Here is a 21933-nt window from a genome sequence, read left to right as displayed (position 1 = left end):
GTAGACAAGTCCCAAGCAAATCCAGGTGGCGTATGCATTTCAAGTTTGCTAGTTGCAAGTGCCCATGTCGCAGTACCTCGTACAAATAGTATCTATCGTCGTCCATTTTCGTTTGATGTGGCAAATTCCCATTGTTTTTTTCTCTTCTTCCTATTTCCTGTTGAAACACTTGATAAACGATAAATCGCTTTGCTCGGGCGAAACTGATAAGCTATTCCGCCCTCGTTTTCGTCGTCGCATTTCAGTTCTCGCCATGAGTCAAAGTGACGAGTGCCAAGCAACCCAAACCTCCGTGTATCCAACCAAGCGCTGCGTGTCAGGAGGCCCCGTAGTCGAGCCCGACGCTGAGCCAGTGCTCAATCGCGTCATCCATCCGAGTACAAAGTTTGAGACTGCATGGACGTGGTCCGGATGCATCATCGGCTGCAGCTACCTGCTCCTTCTCGTAGTATGTGCCTTCCTGAACACCACTTTCGTGCTGTGGCCACTGACGCTGCTGCAATGGAGCCACCTCCTCTCAACGCGCAGCTGCCGATGGATATGTCGCTTTCTGGAGGATAAATACTTCGCTATGTTAAGTGGATATTTGGAACTAGTTGGCGGCGTCAAGATTATCATCACTGGAGACGAAGAGCTGCAGTTCGCACACCACGAGCACGTGCTCTTGATCTGCAATCATCGCAGTGAAGTCGACTGGATCTTCTTCTGGAATCTGGCGCTGCGTCTCAATGTTCATGACCGTATTCGAGTCATGATGAAGAGTGTCATTCGATACGCCCCTGGCGTCGGCTGGACCATGATGCTGCTGCGATACCCGTACGTTAACCGGAACTGGGCCACGGACCAGGACAGATTGACCAAGGTGATTGAGTCGTACAAGGACGTGGACATGGGCACGTGGCTAGCCATGTTTCCGGAAGGAACGGCGTTGTATGACAAGACGCTCAAGAAAAGCCACGAGTTTGCTAGCAAGCAAGGAGAAGCGAAATGGAACTACGTGTTGCAGCCCAGAGTCAAGGGCTTTGAGCTGTGTATGGACAAGATGGACCCGGACTATGTCGTGGACCTCACGGTGGCGTATCCGGAGCTCATGGAGGGCGTGAGACCGTCACCGGTATGTCGCTGCGAGCATAAAGAGTATTGGATGTCTGAGACTTGACGTTGTGTGTTGCTACTGTAGGTGCGATTTGTGAGAGGACAGTTCCCGACTGAAGTACACATGCACGTGCAGCGGTATCACCGGTCAACGCTGCTGAAGCACAAGGACCGCATGGGTCAATGGTGCGTCTTTTGAGTGGCAGATTGCGATGAAACTGTGTTGCTTTTCTGATGAGCTGCGCGTGTGAAACAACAGGCTGAAAGATCGATTTGCAGAAAAAGAGGAGCGTCTTGAACATTTCTACGAGACTGGCGCGTTTCAAGGCGAACAGTGCGTGCGTCAGGATCTCCCAGTTTGGAGCTCGGTATTACCAGGCATTGCCGTTAATTTGGGATTCTGCGGCGTAGCGCTTTATTGTCTTATCAACTTTCCTCTCGCTGCGTGTTCGTTTGCGATTAGTGCTGCGCTATCAATGATCCAAGCGCGCAACTTCGGCAACTAAAATGGCGTTTATAAAAATATATTTGCACGAATTATTTTTTATGGCTCCAGCGTAGTAAAGAGTTAAGGCGAGGGACCTTGGGGTACTGATGTGGTCCTCTTCGTTCCGGTTTTGCTCTGTCTTCACTGAAGACTCTTCAAAACTTGATCACGGCGAGGATTTCGCAACTTTTCGGAATTGCGTTCGGGCGTCTTGACGTCACCTCCACAGCGTAACCCCAGCTGAATACAGCGCTTCTGGACGTCCAATGGGGTTTTACCAGGCAGACGAGCGGCCAGCATGCGAGCCGTGTCGCTCTGTTGCCCGCGCAACAGATTCTCCTCTTCGTTGGTGAAAACTACCTCACTTACTTTTGGTCGAGAAGACGCCTGTCTGTATACCTGCGTGCTTTCCAGGTTGCTGGTGCGTCCATCCACTCGATGGATAGCCACAAGATTCACAACGAGAAGCACCAAGACAAACTTCATACTCGATCGGCAGATGAGTTGCGCCTCTTCACGTGAAGGCAATAACATTCCATTTTTGGCAACAAAACTGGCAACAGGCCGACCACAATTTAGAATGAACCTGTGTAATAGCCTGCAACTTCAACGTCCGATGGCTACCGTGTCATGAGCCTCACAGACAAAGGGGCAGAGAGATGGACCCCAAGCGCGTATACGGCACGAGCTGGACATAGATTCCATTCGTTGCCGGCTCCCTCCGTCATATATTCGAACAACAATGCTCAGTTCGCAACTTGTTCGGACAAGTCCCCACCGTTTCCGCATGCCGCATACCATGCGAACTTCGCAATTCGCCTTTTTCCGCGATGCAGGACGCGCGCTTCGGTGCGTCTGTCAACGATCACTTGACCAATTTACTCGGTTTCCGACCCATTGTACTTTACGACACTCGAGTTGACACGATCGACGAATCGTTGACGTTATCGCGGTCTAGGAAGGGGCAACAGCTCCCCAACTTTTCCACCCTTTCCAGCCAAGAGCTCGACGAAATCGACGCCGAATGCTCGTCATGTGTGTCTTCACACCACCACCAAGAGGCAAAGACCCCCACAGAGCAATATCTTCCACCTCGAGAGCGAGAATTCGCTGTAGGCGACGCGATGTTCAACTATCGAGCATTTGGCAGTTTACGCACTGGACTTGCTCCCATTGCTTTATTCAGTCGATGGCACGCCGGACTTGCTGCCACCGCCGTCATCTCAGGAGCGACACTCGCTGTTATGCGCGCTGCGTATCGTCTGCGCTTAATTGCGACGATGCATGATCGTTTCCAGGGGGATTACGATCAAGGAACAGCTCTACTGGATTGGGGCGACATGCTCTCGGTATTTCTCGGACTCTTTTCGGACTGCGTGCCGATATATGGCACTCGACGCAAAGCTTACATCGCTCTTGGATGGATTTTCAGTGCACTGAGTTACGGTAGCGTCTACGCGATTCACTTGCGCGAGATTCGCGACGTCAAGGAGCCTGACGCCATCTACGGACGTCTACTGGAGGCGTGGAGTATCATAGGCAGCTTCGCGCTCCAGTTGTCGTGGGTGGCAGCTTTGGCGTTGATCGTGGGATTCGGACAGCGAGAGGCGCTAAGTGAACGCGGTGGGCTGGCCACGTTGTTTCTGATACTCTGGCAGACGGGAGCGCTAGTCGCTCACTGCATCGTTGCTTTGTTCCAGTCGAGACTTACGCTGTCAAACACTAGCGCTGTCATCGCTGTGGCTTCTTTGGTTGTTCTGCCCTTCGTGGTATGTTTTCTACACGAAGACGACGACCAGGAGTCGGCAGCGACTGTGCTATCGACCAAGCGAGTTGGGGTTTTGCCAGCTTTGCGCACGGGAGTTCTTCAGCTGTGGGAGGTTTGCCAAGAGAAAGTGACGTATCGAGTGTTCTTGTTCTTGGTGGTATACACAGTGCTGCTCAACGCCTGCGACCCCGATGTGGACCGAGCTCTAGCCACTTGGAGTGGCTTTGAAGACGCAGATCCTTGGGTGTTGGTGATAATAAGCGGGGTCGGAGTTGCGGCTTTGATCCACGCGAAATGGAGACTGTTGACCACTGCGTGGCGATCCTTGGCCTTCGTTGGTGTCGGGGTCGTAGTCGTCGCTGCTACTGTTCGAGTTGCGATCATTACGACGGATACTGGGCGTGCTAAATGGTTCTTCTCGGTCTTTACGGGTCTCGTCATGTGGCCCAAGGTGTGGATTCTCCTGTTTACACTATTGACAGCAACGGAGATAGCGCATGTTGGCTGCGAGGGAGTCACTATGGGGCTTGTACTTTCAGGTCAAGGACTCGGCACTTCGGCAATGAATGCAGTCACCAGGTGGATTAATAACTCCACGAGTACGCGAATAACCCAGAGTCTGGTTGACGAAGACTCACACAGCACAAGAACTCGTGTCCTGCTCATTGCAGTTGCGTACGCTGCCGTCAATTTATTCGCTGCAGCCTCCGTGCTATGGCTCCCACGCTCCAAACTTGAGGCCCAACAACTGCGAACATTCGGAGGTTACAGCAGAAAAGGTGCCACGCTGATCGTGGTGCTGTTCGTTGCGCTACTAGCGCTCGCCATCGTCGCAAACTTTGAGATCGTTTAGCATCTGAAGGTTTTCTCACTCTCACAGACCAGAGTACTTACAATATTATTCTTACAGCTTCATCGCTGCCCACCTTTGCGTGTGGCGTTTCTCTGAGTGGAAATCTCCTGTTTCCTGTTGGTCTGCACGATCTGCTTCGCCGTTTCCTCTTCTTTACGCAGCTCGTCGTCCTTTTTCGCTTTGGTCTCTCGCAGTGTCTTCCTCTGGCGATGAAGCAGTTCGTCGCGGTTGGATCCTCTGTTGGATCTCCTGTTAGTTCCATTCTGTCGTCGTCCGGGCGGCGCGACGATCACAATTTTGTGTTGACTGCCTGAATTGGTCCCCTCCAGCCCATTTCCATCCATATCGAAAGCCAAGGCATCGCCCTGTTCATCGATCCCTTCGCTTTCCTGAACGCCAGACGCTATCACAGTTGTGGGTTCTGGTCGAGGGGGCAACGACCTCCAATACAGCGCAATCGAGTGCACCCAGTAGAGCTGACGGAACATGGCTCCTAACTTCCGACGAACGTATTTCTTGCGGTACAACGCAGTGATCAAGTCGCTCTCTGAGTCCTTTACGCCCATAGCTTTACGCCACTGACATTCGACCTGTAGATTGTGACCGACACGGTTGAGCAGCTCCGCGTGGGACAATTCATCACGTCCACGAACACCGCGTAGCCCTCGCAGCACCTTTCGATACATCACTCGAGACTTTTTTCGCGTGTCTTCTTGACGGCGATGAAATTCTCGAAACTTACGCTGAACTCGCAGGACCGCTCGTATCACCAGGATCTGACGGAATAGTCGACGTCCGAGGTGTTCACGAAAGCACCGCTGGATCTGTCGGGCGCTGAAGTCCAAGAGGTTTGCGTACACATGGGAGAGATGACGTTGATCGGCTTCGAGAGAATGGACTAACCGAGAAGTTTCCTCCAAATTCAAGTCGACTTGTTCTTGAGTTTGATTCATCCTTGCAAAACTGTCTCGTACTCGAGACTTGACACGCTTTAAGTCATCGATAGACTTTTCTAGTGGCGTTTTGCTGAAGTCTTCGGGTTGAGGTCGATTTGTACCTTTTCGTGAGATGGAGCCGGCATTTGAGCTCGAAAAATGTGGCAACAAGGTGCGCGGATGAGGCGACGCGAGCTCTCGGTGAGTCAAGGGCAAATGTGAAGGTGGTCGAGGCAACACCGTCGTGCCGATTAGCGGCAGCGGAGGTCGAGTCATCGCACTCAATATTCGAATGAGGTCAAGTAAAAGACTTCTAAAAATGGAGATCTAAAGTTTATTTATCTTGTAAACGTTCTTGCACTTTTTGCCGATAATTACTATTGCTGTTTAGACAAAATTCTGGCTATAATTGTCCCTCGGTGCCTTCCTGTGGGAGGCTCTATCCGACGAGCGTTTGACCTGCTCTAGTTGCACGTCCTCGTGCGTATTTGGAGTCATTTGGGTGTTCGTTTTCGCCTGCTTCTTAAGTGCCAACGAGTCCTTGTTCTGGTTCTTGACCGACCACATCACAGAGACGAAGCTCAAGAAGATAAGTACTGCAGCGACGCCGGCAGATAGCCCCATCGGCGGGCCGTAGGAGCTCAATGAGCTGAATGTTTTGGTTGTACTGGAGGAACTTGATGAAATGGCAGTCGTGCACCGCGGACCGCCCCATGACGACGAGTACGAACACTCACACCGCGACTTGACACATTTTCCAGTCTTCAGTGCAGTTTTCCCCAAAATTCCGCCAATGGTACAGTCGTCGTCGACTGTGCAGAATGCCTTGCCAGCAACTTCCTTGTGGTGATTGTCGTTATCTTCGTACTCGTCAATGTGCGCTTGAATCCATTTCTTGGTCGGATGACTCGCTGGATCACAGCCTACCTGCATAAAGTTATCGTCTTTAAGGTCATTGCCCAAGTCTTGGTACAGACGGATGTAGTCGATCTTCAGATACAGTGGGAACGAGTCGCAAATCTTGTTGACTGCTTCGTCGGATCCGTCGCCACGGCATTCCTTGCCCGGGTTAGGAGGTGTCGCACCCCACGAACTTGACAGCGCCACGTTAAAGATAATGTACATCGGTTCCTCCAGCATGATCTTCTGTGGGTTCGTCTTGTTCGAGCTCTGCGGAACGTCCCAGATGGACTCGGACGGAACTTCAAACAACGGATTGCCCTGAAGCATCCAACGCACATACCCGTTCTTTCCAGTTACCCACTCCAGTTGATACACAACGTAGTCCGTGTAGGCCCCGAGATGTACCGGCCAGTTCGCTGAGATGGCGTCCATTTGGTAGTTGAACGAACTCATGGCGTTTGACCTTGGCGTGCTCTCGTTACGAGGCTGGGCGCACTTGGAGAAGCTATTGTCAGGGTCACATAGGTAGGCTCCAGTGTACACGTTAAAAAGTGGATAACATGTGCCGTTCAAGTTGATACCCCAGTGTTCAGTGCCGGTATCGTCGATTAGTCCCAAGTCTCCGTTAACATCGTTCGATCCAGGACACGTCTCGGTTGAGCACGTGTTCTCCTTGATACCTGATTTGATCGAGGCTGCAATCGTGTCGTAGTCCTGTTTAGCGTCAGCACTGGGCGAACAAAAGTTGTTGGCGGCGTAGCGTAAGCCTTGGTACCAGGATTTATGACCGCGCTTCTCGTAGTACGCGGTTGGAACTCCTACATAGTTCGCTCCTTTCGTCTTGCAACCTGCAGCGTAGATGCACGAGTACGAGTCTCCAGACGCGTAGTCGACACCATAGATACGGTATTCGTCAGGCATTCCAGGACCAATTTGCAGCGACGACGACACCAGAGTACCGCCACCTTCCAGCACGTCGATCTCTGGAGCTCCTCGTCCTTGATTCGGGTTCAACCCGTAGCCAGGATTGTTGTTGCAAGCACTGATACGCTGATAACTCGGTTCAAAGAGCTCGGGTTCGCACTTGTCGTACGAGAATGGCCACATGCGGTTCGTTGACGCCGAGAAAATGGCTCGACCGAGGTTCCCCATCATCCAGATACCAGGCCACGTCGGATAGTATTTGCCGCTCTCGACCTTGGCGTTGTCTCCCTTGGCCAGATCTGGATTTCCAGACTGAGCTGCTACAGCTCCGGGGAGTTGAACGCGAGCCTCGATCATTCCTCCTTGGTAGCAGAATTTGTTCCAGGACTGGACCATTCCGGATCTGTAAAAGAAGTACGCATCCACGTACCCTGGAGGGTGCGTGTACATGTTGTAGACGTGGATAACGTTCTCTTCATCGACCGATTTAATGTAAAAGTAGCAGGTCTCGTCGTCGTCGCACTTGGTTGATGTCATATTGTGAGAGTACAATTCCAGAGCACCGTTCACGCCGTCAGGTTTCTCGAGAGAAGTCCAGATATGGTCGTCGCCAGGTCGGAAGCTGCGGTTGGGCGTGTTGAACTCGTCGCTCATGACTAAATCCCATTGACGTCCACGCGAGCTCAGGTACGTTTGATGGTCCTTGGGGGTGTCCGGGTCGACCCACGTTTTGATACCGGACCTGGTTGGGTATGTGGATTCCGGAATCGTTGCATTCTTAGCTGTAGTGATCGATGTGAGTGTCACCCACGCCACGACAGCAACCAATTGAGGAAACCGCATGGGGGCAAGTTTCTATTTGAGGTCGCAAGTCGACAAGTGCTGCTATCATGACAACGGAATCTAAGAAAAGCCTCATCTAAGAGGTGAAGGGGATCAGTTCCAGAGGTAAAACAGAAAATCGAGATCATCGGCGGCATTATTGTATCAGGATAATCGTCGTAGACAACATGAAAAACCCAGTATGGATTAATAAAAAAAAACAAGAAGCTGTGATCAGTTATCTCAGCGACGACATCGTCTCACTCGTGATTCATCATCCCCCCCGAGACTCAGTAGCGCAGTCTCCGCCTTGCGTTTCTGCTGTCTGTTCCCCGTTCGTTTTAACTTTTTTAGCAACTCGACAACTCCGTGGCGCTTCATTTGTTCCCTGTTCCCTGCATCATTCGCAGCCAGCCGTCCCAGTACAATCGCAGCCTCTTCCTTATTCTCGCCATTATCCGACTTCAAGAGATCCACCAGAGGCGCGATCGCTCCACATTCCACGATCATTTTCTTGCTGACATCAATACTCGCAAGTCGCCCAAAGGCGGTGACGACGAAATGTTTCTGCTCGTCCTTCCCTGTTCGAAGGAAAGCGACGAGTAGTGAAATAATAGTCTTACTGGCCAGAGCTCTCGTGTCGGCGCGACCGTGGTTGGTAACATAACAGAGCGCGAACATTCCCTTGTCTCTCTCCTCCTGTGAACCGCAGCGAATCAGATCGACAAGAAGCTCAATCACTTCGCCACTTATGATCTCGCGTCTGTGCTCTTCACTGCTGGTAGCGATGCAGCCCAACGTTTGGGCTGCCAACCCCTTTTGCTCCATGTTTCCCGTCCGGAGGAAACTCAACAACGGACCAATTCCTCGTGCGTCTACGATCTTCCGGCAGTGGTCTTGGTGGCTATCAGCTAGACTTCCCAGGGTACAAACAGCATGCTCTTTCTGCTCTTGTGTACCATCTCGAAGCAGCGCCACTAAGGGTGCAATAGCGCCGCTCTTCGTCATCTCAGCGCCGGACGCACGATCCATCGCAAGAAACGACAAGGCAAACGCCGCGCTTTCTCTCTGGTTCTGCGTCCCACTTCGTAGGAGCGTGACGAGATCCGCAATGGCTCCTCGACGAGCAATCTCCAGTCGGTTCTCGTCTTGGTTCGCCAACCAGCCTAGCACACACGCCGCGAGCTTCTTTTGTCTACTCGTTCCCGTTCGGAGAAGTCGAATCAGACGCGGGATGCCTCCATTTCGCGCGATTGCTACACCGTATTCGTCGCGGACGGCAGCAATGCCATCCAGCGCAAAGACTGCGAAGTTCTTGGGGATTGTCGCTTGTGCGCGTAGAAGACCAACCAGAAACGGGATCGCCCCGCTTTCCACGACTGTGGCGCTGTTGGAGGCGCTATCCGCACTCAGCTGGCCCAGCACGCAGGCAGCGAAGCCTCTTTGAGTTTCCGAGCCATTCTTCAGAAGCTCCACTAACACAGGGATGGCTCCCTCGGCTACTATTGCGCTTCTGGCCTCGCCATCACATGCCAAATTTCCCAGCGCATCCATCGTCCATATCGTCAGAGCTTCGTTCCCACTGCCAAGTAGCGTGACTAGAGGCGGGACGACCCCCGCGTTGAAGAGCTGTCGTCGTCCATTGGCCCCAGCTGCGCATGCACAGTACATGACAGTCCTCAGCGTGTCGTGGTCATTGTTACGTAACATCTGCGCGAGAGAAGCACATTCGGACTCTGTGGGGGCCCCAATCGTTTCTTGGAGAGCTTCAAACTCGGCGTCCGGCGGCGTTGAGTCGAGCTCGCAAGACCAGCACAAACACCCCAACGCACACACTTGTAGCAAATGGGTTCGCCCCGTTTTCACCAAGTCTTCCAAGGCGGATACTCCGTTTCCTTGCTGCATCTGCTGACGGGTGTGGTCGCAAATACAGGCTTGTAGCAGTAGTAGAACGGCACTCTCTTGCTCGTCAATAGATCCACTACGAAGCACAGCAACAAGGTCCACAATAGACGAGGTGGCGTCTAACTCCACCACAACACTCGGAGATGCGACGTGTGCCGGCGACCCACAGCTCGAGGACGATTCGTCTTGAAGTCCCAGCTGGTTTACACACTGAGCACAGCTACGAGAGTAGTCGAGAACCAGCGCCGTACAGACGATACAACGAGTCACTCCTCCATCACCCAGATCCTCCGTTGCAAGCGTCTTTAACGTATCAATCACAAGAGTTAACTCCACGCGCTTAGAAGGGTCAGCATGGGTCATTGAAACCACCAACTCCCACACTTGGTCACTCATTTCTTGAGGCTTTTCAGGGACCACTCCAGACTTGAGAGTCTCCCGGACGTCGTCGTCATCTAAGAACGCGAACGGAGGCTCTCCAGCAGAAGCTTCGATCATGCACATGGCCAACGAGTAGACGTCGGAAGCGAACGTCGGCCGTCGAGTAAGACACTCCGGGGCTCGCCAACGTAGATGCGCTGAGCTGCACGTACGAGTCTTGGAAATAGCACGCATCGTCCTCAATCCAAAGTCCGTCAATCTGGCTTGTCCGTCGGCTCCGACTAAAATGTTGCTCAGTTTGAGACAGCCGTGTATCACTCCTTGACTGTGGATAAAAGCTAGTCCGAGTGCTGCTTAATAGAGTAATTTCCACATTTCTTTCTTGTTATCTTCCGACAAGGAGAGGTACGAACCCATGTCTCCATTGATCGCGTCTTCGTAGACAAGAAACGAGGCGAGCTGACGTGACAAGCACCCAGCATTTTGACAATATGTGTGTGCTCCATCTGGAACAGTCGATCCAATTCTTTTTCTAATTGTCGCGCTGTTCGGATGTCGATTCGCATGTCGTCAACAGCACAGCACTTCACCACCACGGGACTGTCATTCTTGACCCCGCGATGGACTGATCCACACGAGCTCTTGGCAAATGGCTGGGACTCGAATTCTACTTGATTACTCGGTAGAAACCACGCCGGCAACTGTCCTACTGCCACTCTAGAGCGATGTATTATCGTTTCATTTAGCGAACTCATCCGTGCCTTATCTGTCTCATTGTGTCTCTCGTGTTGCTTCTCCAGCTCAAATTTTAGCGTCAGCATCGCTTCCAACTGAGCTCTTGGGCTTTGGAGATCGCGAAGAGCGATGCTAGCGTCGCTGATTGCCGTAGTCAACACCGTTTCCAGTGCGTGACGATCGTCTTCCCACTGACCCACTGCAGTGACGTCCAAGAAGTCGAAGAAAAGCTCCGAAACTTCTTCATGAAGAGCTTTCAGCTCACCAGCCACCGCAGTATGGTTGATGACATGGTATACGAGATTTTTATTACTGTTCCGCTCTAGAAAACGCAAGAACTTGGTCGCTACAGCTTTGCACTGACCCAGCGCGTTGGTTGAGAAGCTTTGACTCTTGTGTTTCGTGAACTCTAGTTCTTCATGGAGATCTTTGAGACGGGAACACAGATGCTCGCATGTCGGCCGTAGCGAGTCCATCGTAGCGCATAATTCTTGAGCCGTAGTGAGTGCACGGGGCAGAACTCCTGCCCCACAATCAAGAACGCGAGCAACTCCTGACATGGCCAGTAGAGTTTTTTTAATTATTAAAGTATTAATAACACTTTAGAAAATAAATGCATGGCTTGAAGCCATTGGCTTCATGTAAGAACCATGTGTTTCCGACGACTTACATGTACAGTTCAGTAGAAATTATTAAAGCGACGAACCATCAAATTTAGGCTGAGAAATCTACAACCAGAATACAATTCATACAATTTAAATTTTGAAGGATTTTAATACCCGGTACTGTACAAAGCTACTTCGAAGTCACAAAAAATTCTGGCTGTAGTTGTCCTTTGGCTCGTATTCTGAAATGGACAGATTAATGGGGAATGACGGGCGAGTTTGCTCCATTTTCTTCACTTCGGCTGTCCTGATTGCTTCCTCTGCCTGTTTGTTAAGCGTTCGAATGGACATCGAGGCGGCGATCAATGTCGATATCAGCGAAACAATTGCCACACTGAGTGATACCGCCATGGAGGGACCGTAGGTGCGCTGCGTAAAGGACCCCGTACCGGTCGGTTCTTCTGCGAGAGCGGTCGTACATCGAGGTCCACCCCACGAGTTGGGATGCGAGCAGACACAACGAGCCTCGACGCATTTTCCCGTAACTAACTTCCGATTCCCGCTTTTACCAATAGTGCAGTCACTGTCGGTCTTGCAGAAACCTTTACCAACCACCTCCGTCCAGGGGTTGTGGAGGTCCTCGTATTCATCCATGTGACCTTGAATCCATTCTCTTGTCGGGTGACTTGCTGGGTCACAACCGAGTTGCATGTAGTCGTCCGTACCGCGATTCCCCTTTGGGTCCTGGTACAGCCGGATGTAGTCAATTTTCAGGAACATCGGGAAGTCGTCACAAATTTTATTGACTGTCTCATCGGTGCCATCCCCACGACATTCTCGACCTGGATTGGGCGGTGTAGCGCCCCATGAACGCGACAAAGCCACGTTGAAAATGATTGACATTGGCTCCTCCAACATGAGTTTCTGAGGATTATTTTTCTTGTCATTTTGAGGAACAACGGAGAACGCTTGAGCTGTCACTTCAAAAAGAGGCTGACCGTCTCCCATCCAGCGCACATATCCATTATCCCCAGTCACCCACTCGACCTGGTACACGAAATAATCCATATACGCGCCTAAATGCACCGGCCAATTTGCTGAAATGGCATCCATTTGGTAGTTGAACGACTCCATCGAGTTGGTTTTCGGCGTGGTGGAGTTGCGGGGCTCAAGACACTTTTCATCTGTGTTATCCGGATCGCACAGGTACGAGCCCATGTACGAGTTCATGACTGGGAAGCATGTACCGTTGCTGTTGATTCCCCAATGGTCCCACCCGACTCCGCCGATTGGATCCAAATCACTGTTCGGGTCAAGCGACGCTGGGCACGTTGCTGCCGTGCACGTATTATCTGTGACTCCAGCTTTTAGCGACGCTTTAATCGTGTCGACATCCTGCTTCTCATCCGCTGAAGAACTACAGAAGCTGTTTGACGCGTAGCGCAGACCTTGATACCAGGATTTATGGCCTCGTTCCTTCTCATAGTAAGCGGTGGGGATGTCGATGAGATTCGCACCGGGGGTCTCGCAATCGTACTTATATACGCAGTATATATCCTTTGCGTCGTATTTTTTCTCCGCTGGGAACAAGCGAAAGTCACTGGGCATTCCAGGCGCAATCTGCAATGACGACGAGATCGCCACACCGCCTCCTTCTAAGATATCGATCTCGGGCGCTCCACGACCTTGGTTTTTATTGAGACCGTAGCCTGGATCATCATCGCACGCGCTGATACGTTGATTCTTCGGGTCAAAGATGTCTGGCTCGCATCTGTTGTACGAGAATGGCCACATTCGACTCGTAGAAGCCGAGAAAATAGCACGGCCGAGGTTCCCCATCATCCAAATTCCGGGCCAGGTTGGGTAGTAGCTGCCAGTCGTCGCTCGCCCGGATTTACCAAGAGCAAGATCCGGATTCCCAGAATTCTTGGACAGAGCTCCTGGAAGCTGAGCCCGTACCTCCATGAGACCTCCTTGGTAGCAGAATTTGTTCCATGACTGCACCATTCCAGCTCTATAGAAAAAGGACACGTTCTCGTACTGAGGTGGATTCAGGTACGCGTTGTAAACAGTTAACTCGCTGACTTCGTCGATGGCTTCGATATAGAAGTAGCACGTTCCATCGTCGTCGCATTTCGTGGAGGTCATGTTGTGGGAATACACTTCAAGTGCTCCGTTCACCCCGTCGGGTTTCTCTAGCGAAGTCCATAGATGGTCGTCGCCAGGTCGGAAGCTGCGGTTTGCAGTGTTGAACTCGTCGCTCATGACGAGCTGCCATTTCTCGCCTCGGGATGTCTCGATCGATTGTGCGTTGGCTGGGGTTGCTGGGTCTACCCATGCTCGAATGCCAGACGCGGTAGGATACTCCTTTTGAATCGCAGCTTCAGCTATACGAAAACTGTACGGTCGAGAGCTCCATAGTGCGAAAAAGAGCACGATCTCTCCTATCATCATGAGCATACACGCGCGAGCTTGGGTAGTTCGGCGTGGCTGGCTAGTTCGCAAATGGAGTCTTCCAAACCATTTACAATCTCTGTGGTTCTCTTGCGGAGTCAGAAGCATAGAACGCCAACTGTACACAAGTTGCTTGAGTACGGAGATTGCCTTTATAGCAACGGTGAAAAAAACTTTGGCGTATCTTGGGGGTAGTTGTGCTGGCGACAAATAATTCGGGTGGCATGGCGCCCAACAGCATTCCCAGATCCTGGTTGGTGCGTCCTACGTGTAGTAATACGCACAAACGCACTGCGTACGTGTAGATGGTTAATAAAAAGCTTTATTCATGACTCAAGGGTATCGGCTCCTATGAGGAGCGGATACCAGTGCACACTTGGAAAGGACCAATTCCGGCTCGTAGCGGGTGAGTTTCGGTGAGGAGCTGAAGGATTATTCAGCTTGGAGTACTTGTTTAAGTGTCCGAATCGTAAAAAGACGTTGTTTGTATCGTAACTCGGTCAGTACCGCTATGATGCTTCCGCGCCAGCACGCTGCTAATACTGCAAATGGAAGCCCAAGCTGTCAGCAAGATGTACACACTGTGTCCTATTAATAGATGTGGCTGTGGATAACCGGATATTAAATAGCAGCTATCAAACCAGTACAGAAATCTGCCTGAATAAGGAACGGGGTTTCAATTAATAACCTCGCAATTTTTATAGTCGGGAAAGATTTAGGGAGATGGGATAGTGATGGGCAAGGTACTGACAACAATCCAGGCACTGACTTTGATTTCAATTTCAAAAATGGCGCGCAGTAGATGATCCTCCTTCGCTTCAAGCCCTACGAGCCGAACTTCATTCCTACATTTACATTCAAGCTCACTAGCCGACTGCGTTCACTAAGCAATGTCCGTGTTGAGAAGCTACCCCCGAGCACCACCGCCAAGATCCAGCCGCTGGATCAGGATCATCAACAGCATTAAAGCTACATCTTATCGCAAAAAACTGATGTTCGCATTGGATCACCTAGGCGAAGGTCTCGATAACTCGTACAACGTCGACCAGCTAACTGCACTACTCTGGTGCGAGGCTGCATGGTCTAAAGTTAGCGCTTCCACGATTCAGCACTGCTGGAATCTTCAATTATCCTAACATAACTCAATACATGCACATGATAGGCGAGGCATTGTCAGCTTATGCAATCTCTTTCTTAATTTATATCAGGCGTTCCTTATTCAGGCAGATTTCTGTACTTCGAAGCAGCTTTTGCAGGCTGAGATCGGGCAGCTTACAATGTAAGTTACATGTGAACATTTGTTAGCTAATACTGTACGATACAGTGTAAGTTTTGCAGGCTGAGATCGGGCAGCTTACAATGTAAGTTACATGTGAACATTTGTTAGCTAATAATAGGTACTGTACAGTGTACAGATGAACCCTTCGGTAGTTATAGCGTCGGGAAACAACATTTTATGCCGAGCACTACCATCCATTCCATTCCTTTGCCCCCGGGGTATCAATTTTCAATTTTCCAAGCTAGTGCCCCCGCGATGTCAGTCGAACCTAAGCCAACTAGCACCATGCTCACCAATTGGTGCCTGCGAGGATTTCCGTAGTGGACATATTTCGGGCGATCCCACTCTCTTTTAAATTCAAGTTTAAATGTAAACAAGGTCCATCGAATTCCTGGTGAATATCTCACTATTAAAAGTACCCATTTTGACGATCGTCCAAGTGCTGCGTATTCGAGCTGATTCAACGGGCGTGTCGGATAATAGTGTACAGGGGCTTTAGACGATACATAGAGGGCTGCGAGACGAGCTAAGCAGCAAGTGCCTACTTTGCACAATAGTGACTTCCCCATAGTTAAGCACCTCAGATCAGTCATTTTCGTGGTAATTTTTTTTCTATATTTTGATGAAGGGTTAGAGGTTTATTTAATCTTAGGCTTTTAAGCGCCAAGACTTCGGGAACTGATATTTTATTCTTGTCGAAGGGTATTCCTAGAGCAGGGATTACTACCGAAAGACATATCGCAATGTAATAAAGTCGCAGAGACATATCGCGATGTGCATCGTTAAATTGTCTCGACATCAGAAAACACGAAAACTAGGTACGTATTGTGAGCTCATGCTGAAGTTACATGGCGAGGAGACCGCTATCTAACATACCCGGCATGTCCTTAGAAGCTGTTCATATTAGCACTTGCTTTATAAAAAGGTTGTAATTGCATGTAAGACGTTCAAACGGCACCTCACAGATTTTGTTGACTAAGGCCACTACAATAATGTAATCAACTCTTTGGATTTGAGGTTTCCTAGGCTACAAATCGATGCTTGCCGACATGTATTACGGCAATGCCCGGCAATATGCCGTTACGCCTAGGCTACAAATCGATGCTTGCCGACATGTATTACGGCAAGCATCGATTTGTAGCCTAGGCGTAACGGCATATAGTACTGAGCTATACCGGAAGCAACGGGCACAAGAAGCGGTTTGAGGACATCATCCCGAAGAAAGACTGAAGAAGACGTACTGACAATCCAAGATGCAGAGACTATGCATCTGCAGCAGTGTTCGTCATGAGAAACGGCAACTAAAGTAGTTTTAAAATTACCTCTGCTTATTTTTCATGTACTGTAGCACGTACAGATTGAGAGCGAGTCTCACTAAGGCTTTGATGTACAGTTACATGTACAGACCAGCAATTCAGTACATTTACGGTCATTCGCGTCCGCACTTCCATTCCCGCAGGAAAACGTTTATTGCTGTGCTCGGATAGACGCTACAGGGTGTTTATTCATTGTTCATCATGGCATTGCGTTGTTGTGGGCTTCAAGTCGGGTCAATTTCGAGGGCTGATTACCGGTACGCTGGTAACGAGTGGATCAAACAGCTGTGCAGATGGTCTGCGGCTCTCCGACCTATCTCACTCGGCGAATTGCCGCCTCAAGTTCATTATAACCTGCTCAAGACGCAGTATAACAACTCAAAAGTATAGCTATGGGCCTTCTACAATACGCTACACAGGCTTTTGCCGTCGCTTGGGTCATTATGGTCAGCTCCGTTTTGGCCAAGAACAGCACAACTGGGAGCACCACTTATCCGACTAAATCGGGCATCCGTATCTGGGTCGACCCAGCCACACCCGACGACCGACAGACGTACACTAGCTCTCGTGGTCGGCATTGGGATCTCGTTATGAGTGATGAGTTCAACATGCCAAACCGCAGCTTCCGACCTGGAGACGACCATATCTGGACTTCCCTCGAAAAGCCTGACGGTGTCAACGGCGCCATGGAGCTGTATTCACACAATATGACGTCTACCAAGTGTGACGACGACGGAACGTGCTACTTCTATATCAAGGCCATGGACGAATTCAACGTCATTCACGTCTACAACATGTACATCCACCCTCCGAAATTCGTTGATGCCTACTTCTTCTACCGCGCGGCAATGGTCCAGTCCTGGAACAAGTTCTGCTACCAAGGAGGAATGATCGAAACGCGCGTACAGCTCCCCGGTGTGGTCACACCCGACTCCGGGAACCCCGATCTTGCACTCGGCAAGGACTCAAAGGTGAAAACGGGCAAGTATTACCCGACATGGCCCGGTATCTGGATGATGGGGAATCTCGGTCGAGCCATTTTCTCGGCATCGACTAACCGCATGTGGCCGTTCTCATATGATAAATGTGAACCTGACCTGTTTGACCCGAGCTACCAGCGTATCAGTGCGTGCAACGACAACCCCGGCTACGGACTGAACCCGAACCAGGGTCGTGGTGCTCCTGAAATTGACGTGCTGGAGGGTAGTGCGTCTCTTGTGTCTTCGTCGCTGCAGATTGGTCCAGGCATGCCAGATGAATATCGTGTCATGGGAATCAACTACGCGCAAGACCCGCCTTCCTGTATCTACGGTGGTACCTGTACGACGCCCGGTGCGAACTACATCGGTGTGCCAACCGCTGTGTACAACAATCGTGGTCACAAATCCTGGTACCAGGGGTTACGATACGCTGCTAACAACTACTGCAAGCAAGACCCTAAAGCGAAGCAGGACTATAAGACCGTCGCTGCATCGATGAAGGCCGGGATTACCAAAAACACGTGCTCAGTGGACAGTTGTCCGGCCTCCACGGACGCGTATAGTGACTTGAGTCTCATCGACGACAAGGGAGAGGACCACTGGGGCATCAACAGCAACGGCACGTGTTATCCGCTGTGGAACGTGTACACAGGTGCCTACTTGTGTGACCCTGACAACACGTACTGGAAATGTGCGCAGCCTCGAAACGCAACCACGACACCCCCGTCGAACGCCATGAGCTCGTTTAACTACCAAATGGACGCTATCTCGGCCAATTGGCCTGTACAGGTTGGTGCGTACACCGACTTCGTCGTGTATCAAATTGAATGGGTTACGGGTAAGAATGGCTACGCGCGCTGGATGTTGGGTGGGAGCCCGTTGTTCGAGGTGCCATCGGAGTCAATCTGGAACGTCCCCCAGAATGCAAACAAAACTAACCCGACCAAATTGATGCTGGAGGAACCGATGTACCTTATTTTCAACGTCGCGCTCTCGAGTTCGTGGGGTGCTTCGCCTCCTAACCCCGGTAAACAGTGCCGCGGCGATGGCTCTGATGAAGAAGCCAATAAAATCTGCGACGCCTTCCCGTTGTACATGAAGATCGACTACATCCGACTGTACCAGGATCTGGGCGACGATCTCGAGGCCGACAACTATATGCACGTTGGCTGCGACCCCGATACCCACCCTACCAAGAAGTGGATCGACGCTCATATCGACGAGTACGAGGATAACGACAATAAACACAAGGAGGTCGCTGGCAAGGCCTTCTGTACCGTGAACGACGACTGCACGATTGGAGGTAATTTGGGCAAGACGCTGCTGAAGACGGGAAAGTGTGTGAAGGGACGATGCCAGTGCACGTACTCGTCGTCGTGGGGTGGACCCCGGTGCACCACAGCAATCTCCGGCTCGGCGGGTTCATCCGGCTCGCTGGGAAAGACTCTGTCAAAGAATTCATACGGCCCTCCGATGGGATTGTCAATCGTCGTGGCAGCGATCGTTGTGATCCTCAGCTTCGCCTCCGTGGCGTGGTCCATTATTAGAGAAAACAATGCGGCTGCCATCATGGCGAAGAAAAAGAAAAATGCTGCGGACATGGGGCAGTACAGCAATAGCAGCGACGCACGCCTGGAGCAGGTCAGGCACGTCTCGGGCAGGGATTCGTACGGCAATGGCCACGTTCAGGGCCACGGCAATGATATTCACCGCCGACCGAAAGACAATTACAGTCAAAACTTCGTGTAAGTTAGCTTGACTCTGCCTTTTAGCAAAACACAGCATACACAAATCTTGCAATAATATCAGTTCTTAAATGCTAAGTAAATACTTGAATAAAGTAATCGAAATAGAAATATAAAGAAAAATAGTACTTTATTTTTCTACACTGTTTTTGCTGGACAACAGCTGAAATTATTCGCCGAAATTATTTTAATATTACTACCTATAATTGTGCCCCGGGTCCACGGTGCTATTTTAGGGGGGGGGCTTTATTTTAAGGAGGGCATAGATCAATGTCAGTGTCTTTGCCGGGCCCTCGTACTTAAAGATCTTTGATGATTATAATAGTTCTGGCTTCTTCGTCTTGGTTAGAATGCGTTTCAGCAACCTTGTTACCAGTGCCGCCTTCAAGCACCAAAAAAAGAATCTGATAGCTTCCAGAGGGGGTACTATAATAAAGAGCCTCCCCCTCTTTATTATAGCACCCCTCTGGAAGTGGGCCACTTATTTTAGGGAGGGCTCAAAATTTAGGGCGAGGAACTCGTATTTAAAAAGGTGTTTATTATTACTTCGAAGAATGCCAAAGCTACGACTTTAAACGCTGTCTTTCAGCGATTCTTTAGGGCTTTCGTCCGCGACCTTCATGGACCTCATGGCTGCCTTCTTCCTTTTCGCGGCGCGGGCAGTCGACACATAGATAGATATAGTCACTAGCCCGACGACGATAGAGGATACCGTAATGGATGCCCACAGAGGTGGGCCATAGGTTGTGCTGCCCGAGGTCGTAGCCCCCGAAACGGCAGTCGTGCATCGCGGTCCTCCCCACGATTTGTACAGACACTCGCAGCGCTGGTTCACACATTTACCGGTTTTCACGGACGTTCTGCCCACCGTACCGCCAATAGTGCAATCGTCGTGCGTCTTACAGAACGCTTTGCCGGTTACTTCCTCCCACTTGTTGTCGTTGTCTTCGAACTCGTCCAGGTGAGCGTCGATCCACTGCTTTGTGGGGTGCGTCTTGGGGTCACAGCCAACGTGCATGTAGTTGTCAGCATCCAGGTCGTCTGCTAAGTCCTGGTACAGACGGATGTAGTCGATCTTCATGTACATCGGGAACGAGTCACAAATTTTGTTGACAACCGGGTCAGTGCCATTTCCACGGCACGCCTTGCCCGGGTTCGGAGGAGTAGCACCCCACGAGCTCGACAGCGCGACATTGGCGATGATGTACATTGGCTCTTCCAACATGATCTTCGACGGGTTCGTCTTGTTCGAGTTCTGCGGTACGTTCGTGATCGACGCGGATGGGACCTCGAACAGCGGACTGCCCTCCAGCATCCACCGCACATATCCGTTCTTACCCGTGACCCACTCCACTTGGTACACCAGGTAGTCTGTGTACGCACCGAGTTGGACGGGCCAGTTGGACGAGATGGCGTCCATTTGGTAGTTGAATGAACTCATAGCGAACGACTTGGACGTCGTAGTCTCATTGCGCGGACTGGCACACTTGGAGTACGTGTTGTCAGGGTCGCACAGATAGGACCCAGTGTACACGTTGAAGAGCGGGTAGCAGGTCCCGTTCGAGTTGATGCCCCAGTGGTCTTCCCCGACGCCGTCGATTAAACCAATGTCCGCGTTGACGTCATTGGAGGCAGGACAAGCGTCCACGGAGCAAGTATTGTTGACGATTCCAGCTTTCAAAGATGCAGCGATTGTTTTGTAGCTCTGCTTCTTGTCACCGCTCGATTTGCACAAGTTGTTGGCGGCGTATCGAAGTCCTTGGTACCAAGATTTGTGGCCGCGCTCGTTCTTGTAGTAGGCGGTCGGCACGTCAATGTAGTTCGCACCGGGCGTATTACAGCTAGCCGTGTAGATGCAGCCGTAGTAGTCTCCAGTAGAGTAATTGAGTGAGAAAATGCGATATTCATCGGGCATACCAGGGCCAAGCTGTAGTGACGACGAGATCAGCGATGCACTACCTTCTAGCACATCGATCTCAGGGGCACCACGACCTTGATTCGGGTTCAATCCGTAGCCCGGGCTGTCGTCACACGCACTGATACGTTGGTTGCTGGGGTCGAACAGGTCGGGCTCGCACGCATCGTAGGAAAATGGCCACATGCGGTTTGTAGAACCCGAGAAAATAGCGCGACCGAGGTTCCCCATCATCCAGATTCCAGGCCAGGTTGGGTAGTATTTTCCGGTTTGCACCTTTGCGTTCTTCCCCAGTTCCAGATCGGGGTTTCCAGAAGCCTTTGACACAGCCCCAGGAAGTTGGGTACGCACCTCGAGCATTCCGCCCTGGTAGCAGAATTTATTCCACGACTGCACCATTGCTGAGCGGTAGAAGAAATAGGCGTCCACGAAGCCAGGAGGATGGATGTACATGTTGTACACGTTGATTACATTTAGCTCGTCGATCGATTTGATGTAGAAGTAACACGTTCCGTCGTCATCACACTGGGTTGAAGTCATGTTGTGTGAATACAGCTCCATTGCACCATTGACACCATCAGGTTTCTCGACGGACGTCCACATGTGGTCGTCTCCAGGTCGGAAGCTGCGGTTGAGCACGTTGAACTCGTCGCTCATAACGAGGTCCCATTTTCTGCCACGTGAAGTGATGTACTCGTGATCGCTCTCTGGTGTGTCCGGATCGACCCAGATCTTGATTCCCGACTTGGTCGGATACGTGTTGTTCTTCGCCGCAGTGGCTACTGTCGCCAGTATGGCTACAGCTATTGTTGCGACCTGGCGAATCTGCAT

The 21933-nt window shown here is 51.0% G+C and overlaps 7 protein-coding genes across 7 annotated transcripts; 3 read left to right on the top strand and 4 right to left on the bottom strand.

Moving 5' to 3' along the window:
• Nucleotides 1–253: 253 nt before the first annotated feature.
• On the top strand, nt 254–2104 carry PITG_10763 (lysocardiolipin acyltransferase, putative; the record flags this gene model as incomplete). The annotated part of the gene is made up of 4 exons (XM_002901548.1): nt 254–1114; nt 1181–1281; nt 1355–1429; nt 1864–2104. 4 exons carry the CDS (start codon nt 254–256, stop codon nt 2102–2104), a joined length of 1278 nt encoding a protein of 425 aa, XP_002901594.1.
• A 158-nt stretch (nt 2105–2262) lies between these two features.
• Nucleotides 2263–4251, top strand: PITG_10762 (uncharacterized protein; the record flags this gene model as incomplete). The annotated part of the gene is made up of 1 exon (XM_002901547.1): nt 2263–4251. One exon carries the CDS (start codon nt 2413–2415, stop codon nt 4201–4203), a length of 1791 nt encoding a protein of 596 aa, XP_002901593.1.
• Nucleotides 4252–4572: 321 nt separating this feature from the next.
• Nucleotides 4573–5414, bottom strand: PITG_10761 (uncharacterized protein; the record flags this gene model as incomplete). Its single annotated transcript, XM_002901546.1, has 2 exons — nt 4573–4582; nt 4645–5414. 2 exons carry the CDS (start codon nt 5412–5414, stop codon nt 4573–4575), a joined length of 780 nt encoding a protein of 259 aa, XP_002901592.1.
• Nucleotides 5415–5525: 111 nt separating this feature from the next.
• On the bottom strand, nt 5526–11284 carry PITG_10760 (beta-glucan synthesis-associated protein, putative; the record flags this gene model as incomplete). The annotated part of the gene is made up of 3 exons (XM_002901545.1): nt 5526–7820; nt 8052–10289; nt 10487–11284. The coding sequence occupies 3 exons, from the start codon at nt 11282–11284 to the stop codon at nt 5526–5528; spliced, it is 5331 nt and encodes a 1776-aa protein (XP_002901591.1).
• Nucleotides 11285–11614: 330 nt separating this feature from the next.
• Nucleotides 11615–14401, bottom strand: PITG_10759 (beta-glucan synthesis-associated protein, putative; the record flags this gene model as incomplete). The annotated part of the gene is made up of 1 exon (XM_002901544.1): nt 11615–14401. The coding sequence occupies one exon, from the start codon at nt 13865–13867 to the stop codon at nt 11615–11617; it is 2253 nt and encodes a 750-aa protein (XP_002901590.1).
• A 2453-nt stretch (nt 14402–16854) lies between these two features.
• On the top strand, nt 16855–19191 carry PITG_10758 (beta-glucan synthesis-associated protein, putative; the record flags this gene model as incomplete). Its single annotated transcript, XM_002901543.1, has 2 exons — nt 16855–19049; nt 19104–19191. The coding sequence occupies 2 exons, from the start codon at nt 16855–16857 to the stop codon at nt 19189–19191; spliced, it is 2283 nt and encodes a 760-aa protein (XP_002901589.1).
• Nucleotides 19192–19758: 567 nt separating this feature from the next.
• On the bottom strand, nt 19759–21933 carry PITG_10757 (beta-glucan synthesis-associated protein, putative; the record flags this gene model as incomplete). The annotated part of the gene is made up of 1 exon (XM_002901542.1): nt 19759–21933. The coding sequence occupies one exon, from the start codon at nt 21931–21933 to the stop codon at nt 19759–19761; it is 2175 nt and encodes a 724-aa protein (XP_002901588.1).

Source organism: Phytophthora infestans, genomic scaffold, assembly GCF_000142945.1.
Source record: "Phytophthora infestans T30-4 supercont1.20 genomic scaffold, whole genome shotgun sequence".
In the NCBI taxonomy this organism is placed as follows: domain Eukaryota; phylum Oomycota; class Peronosporomycetes; order Peronosporales; family Peronosporaceae; genus Phytophthora; species Phytophthora infestans.
The sequence above is the reverse complement of the archived record's forward strand: the minus strand, read 5'-3'. Positions and strand labels throughout refer to the sequence as shown.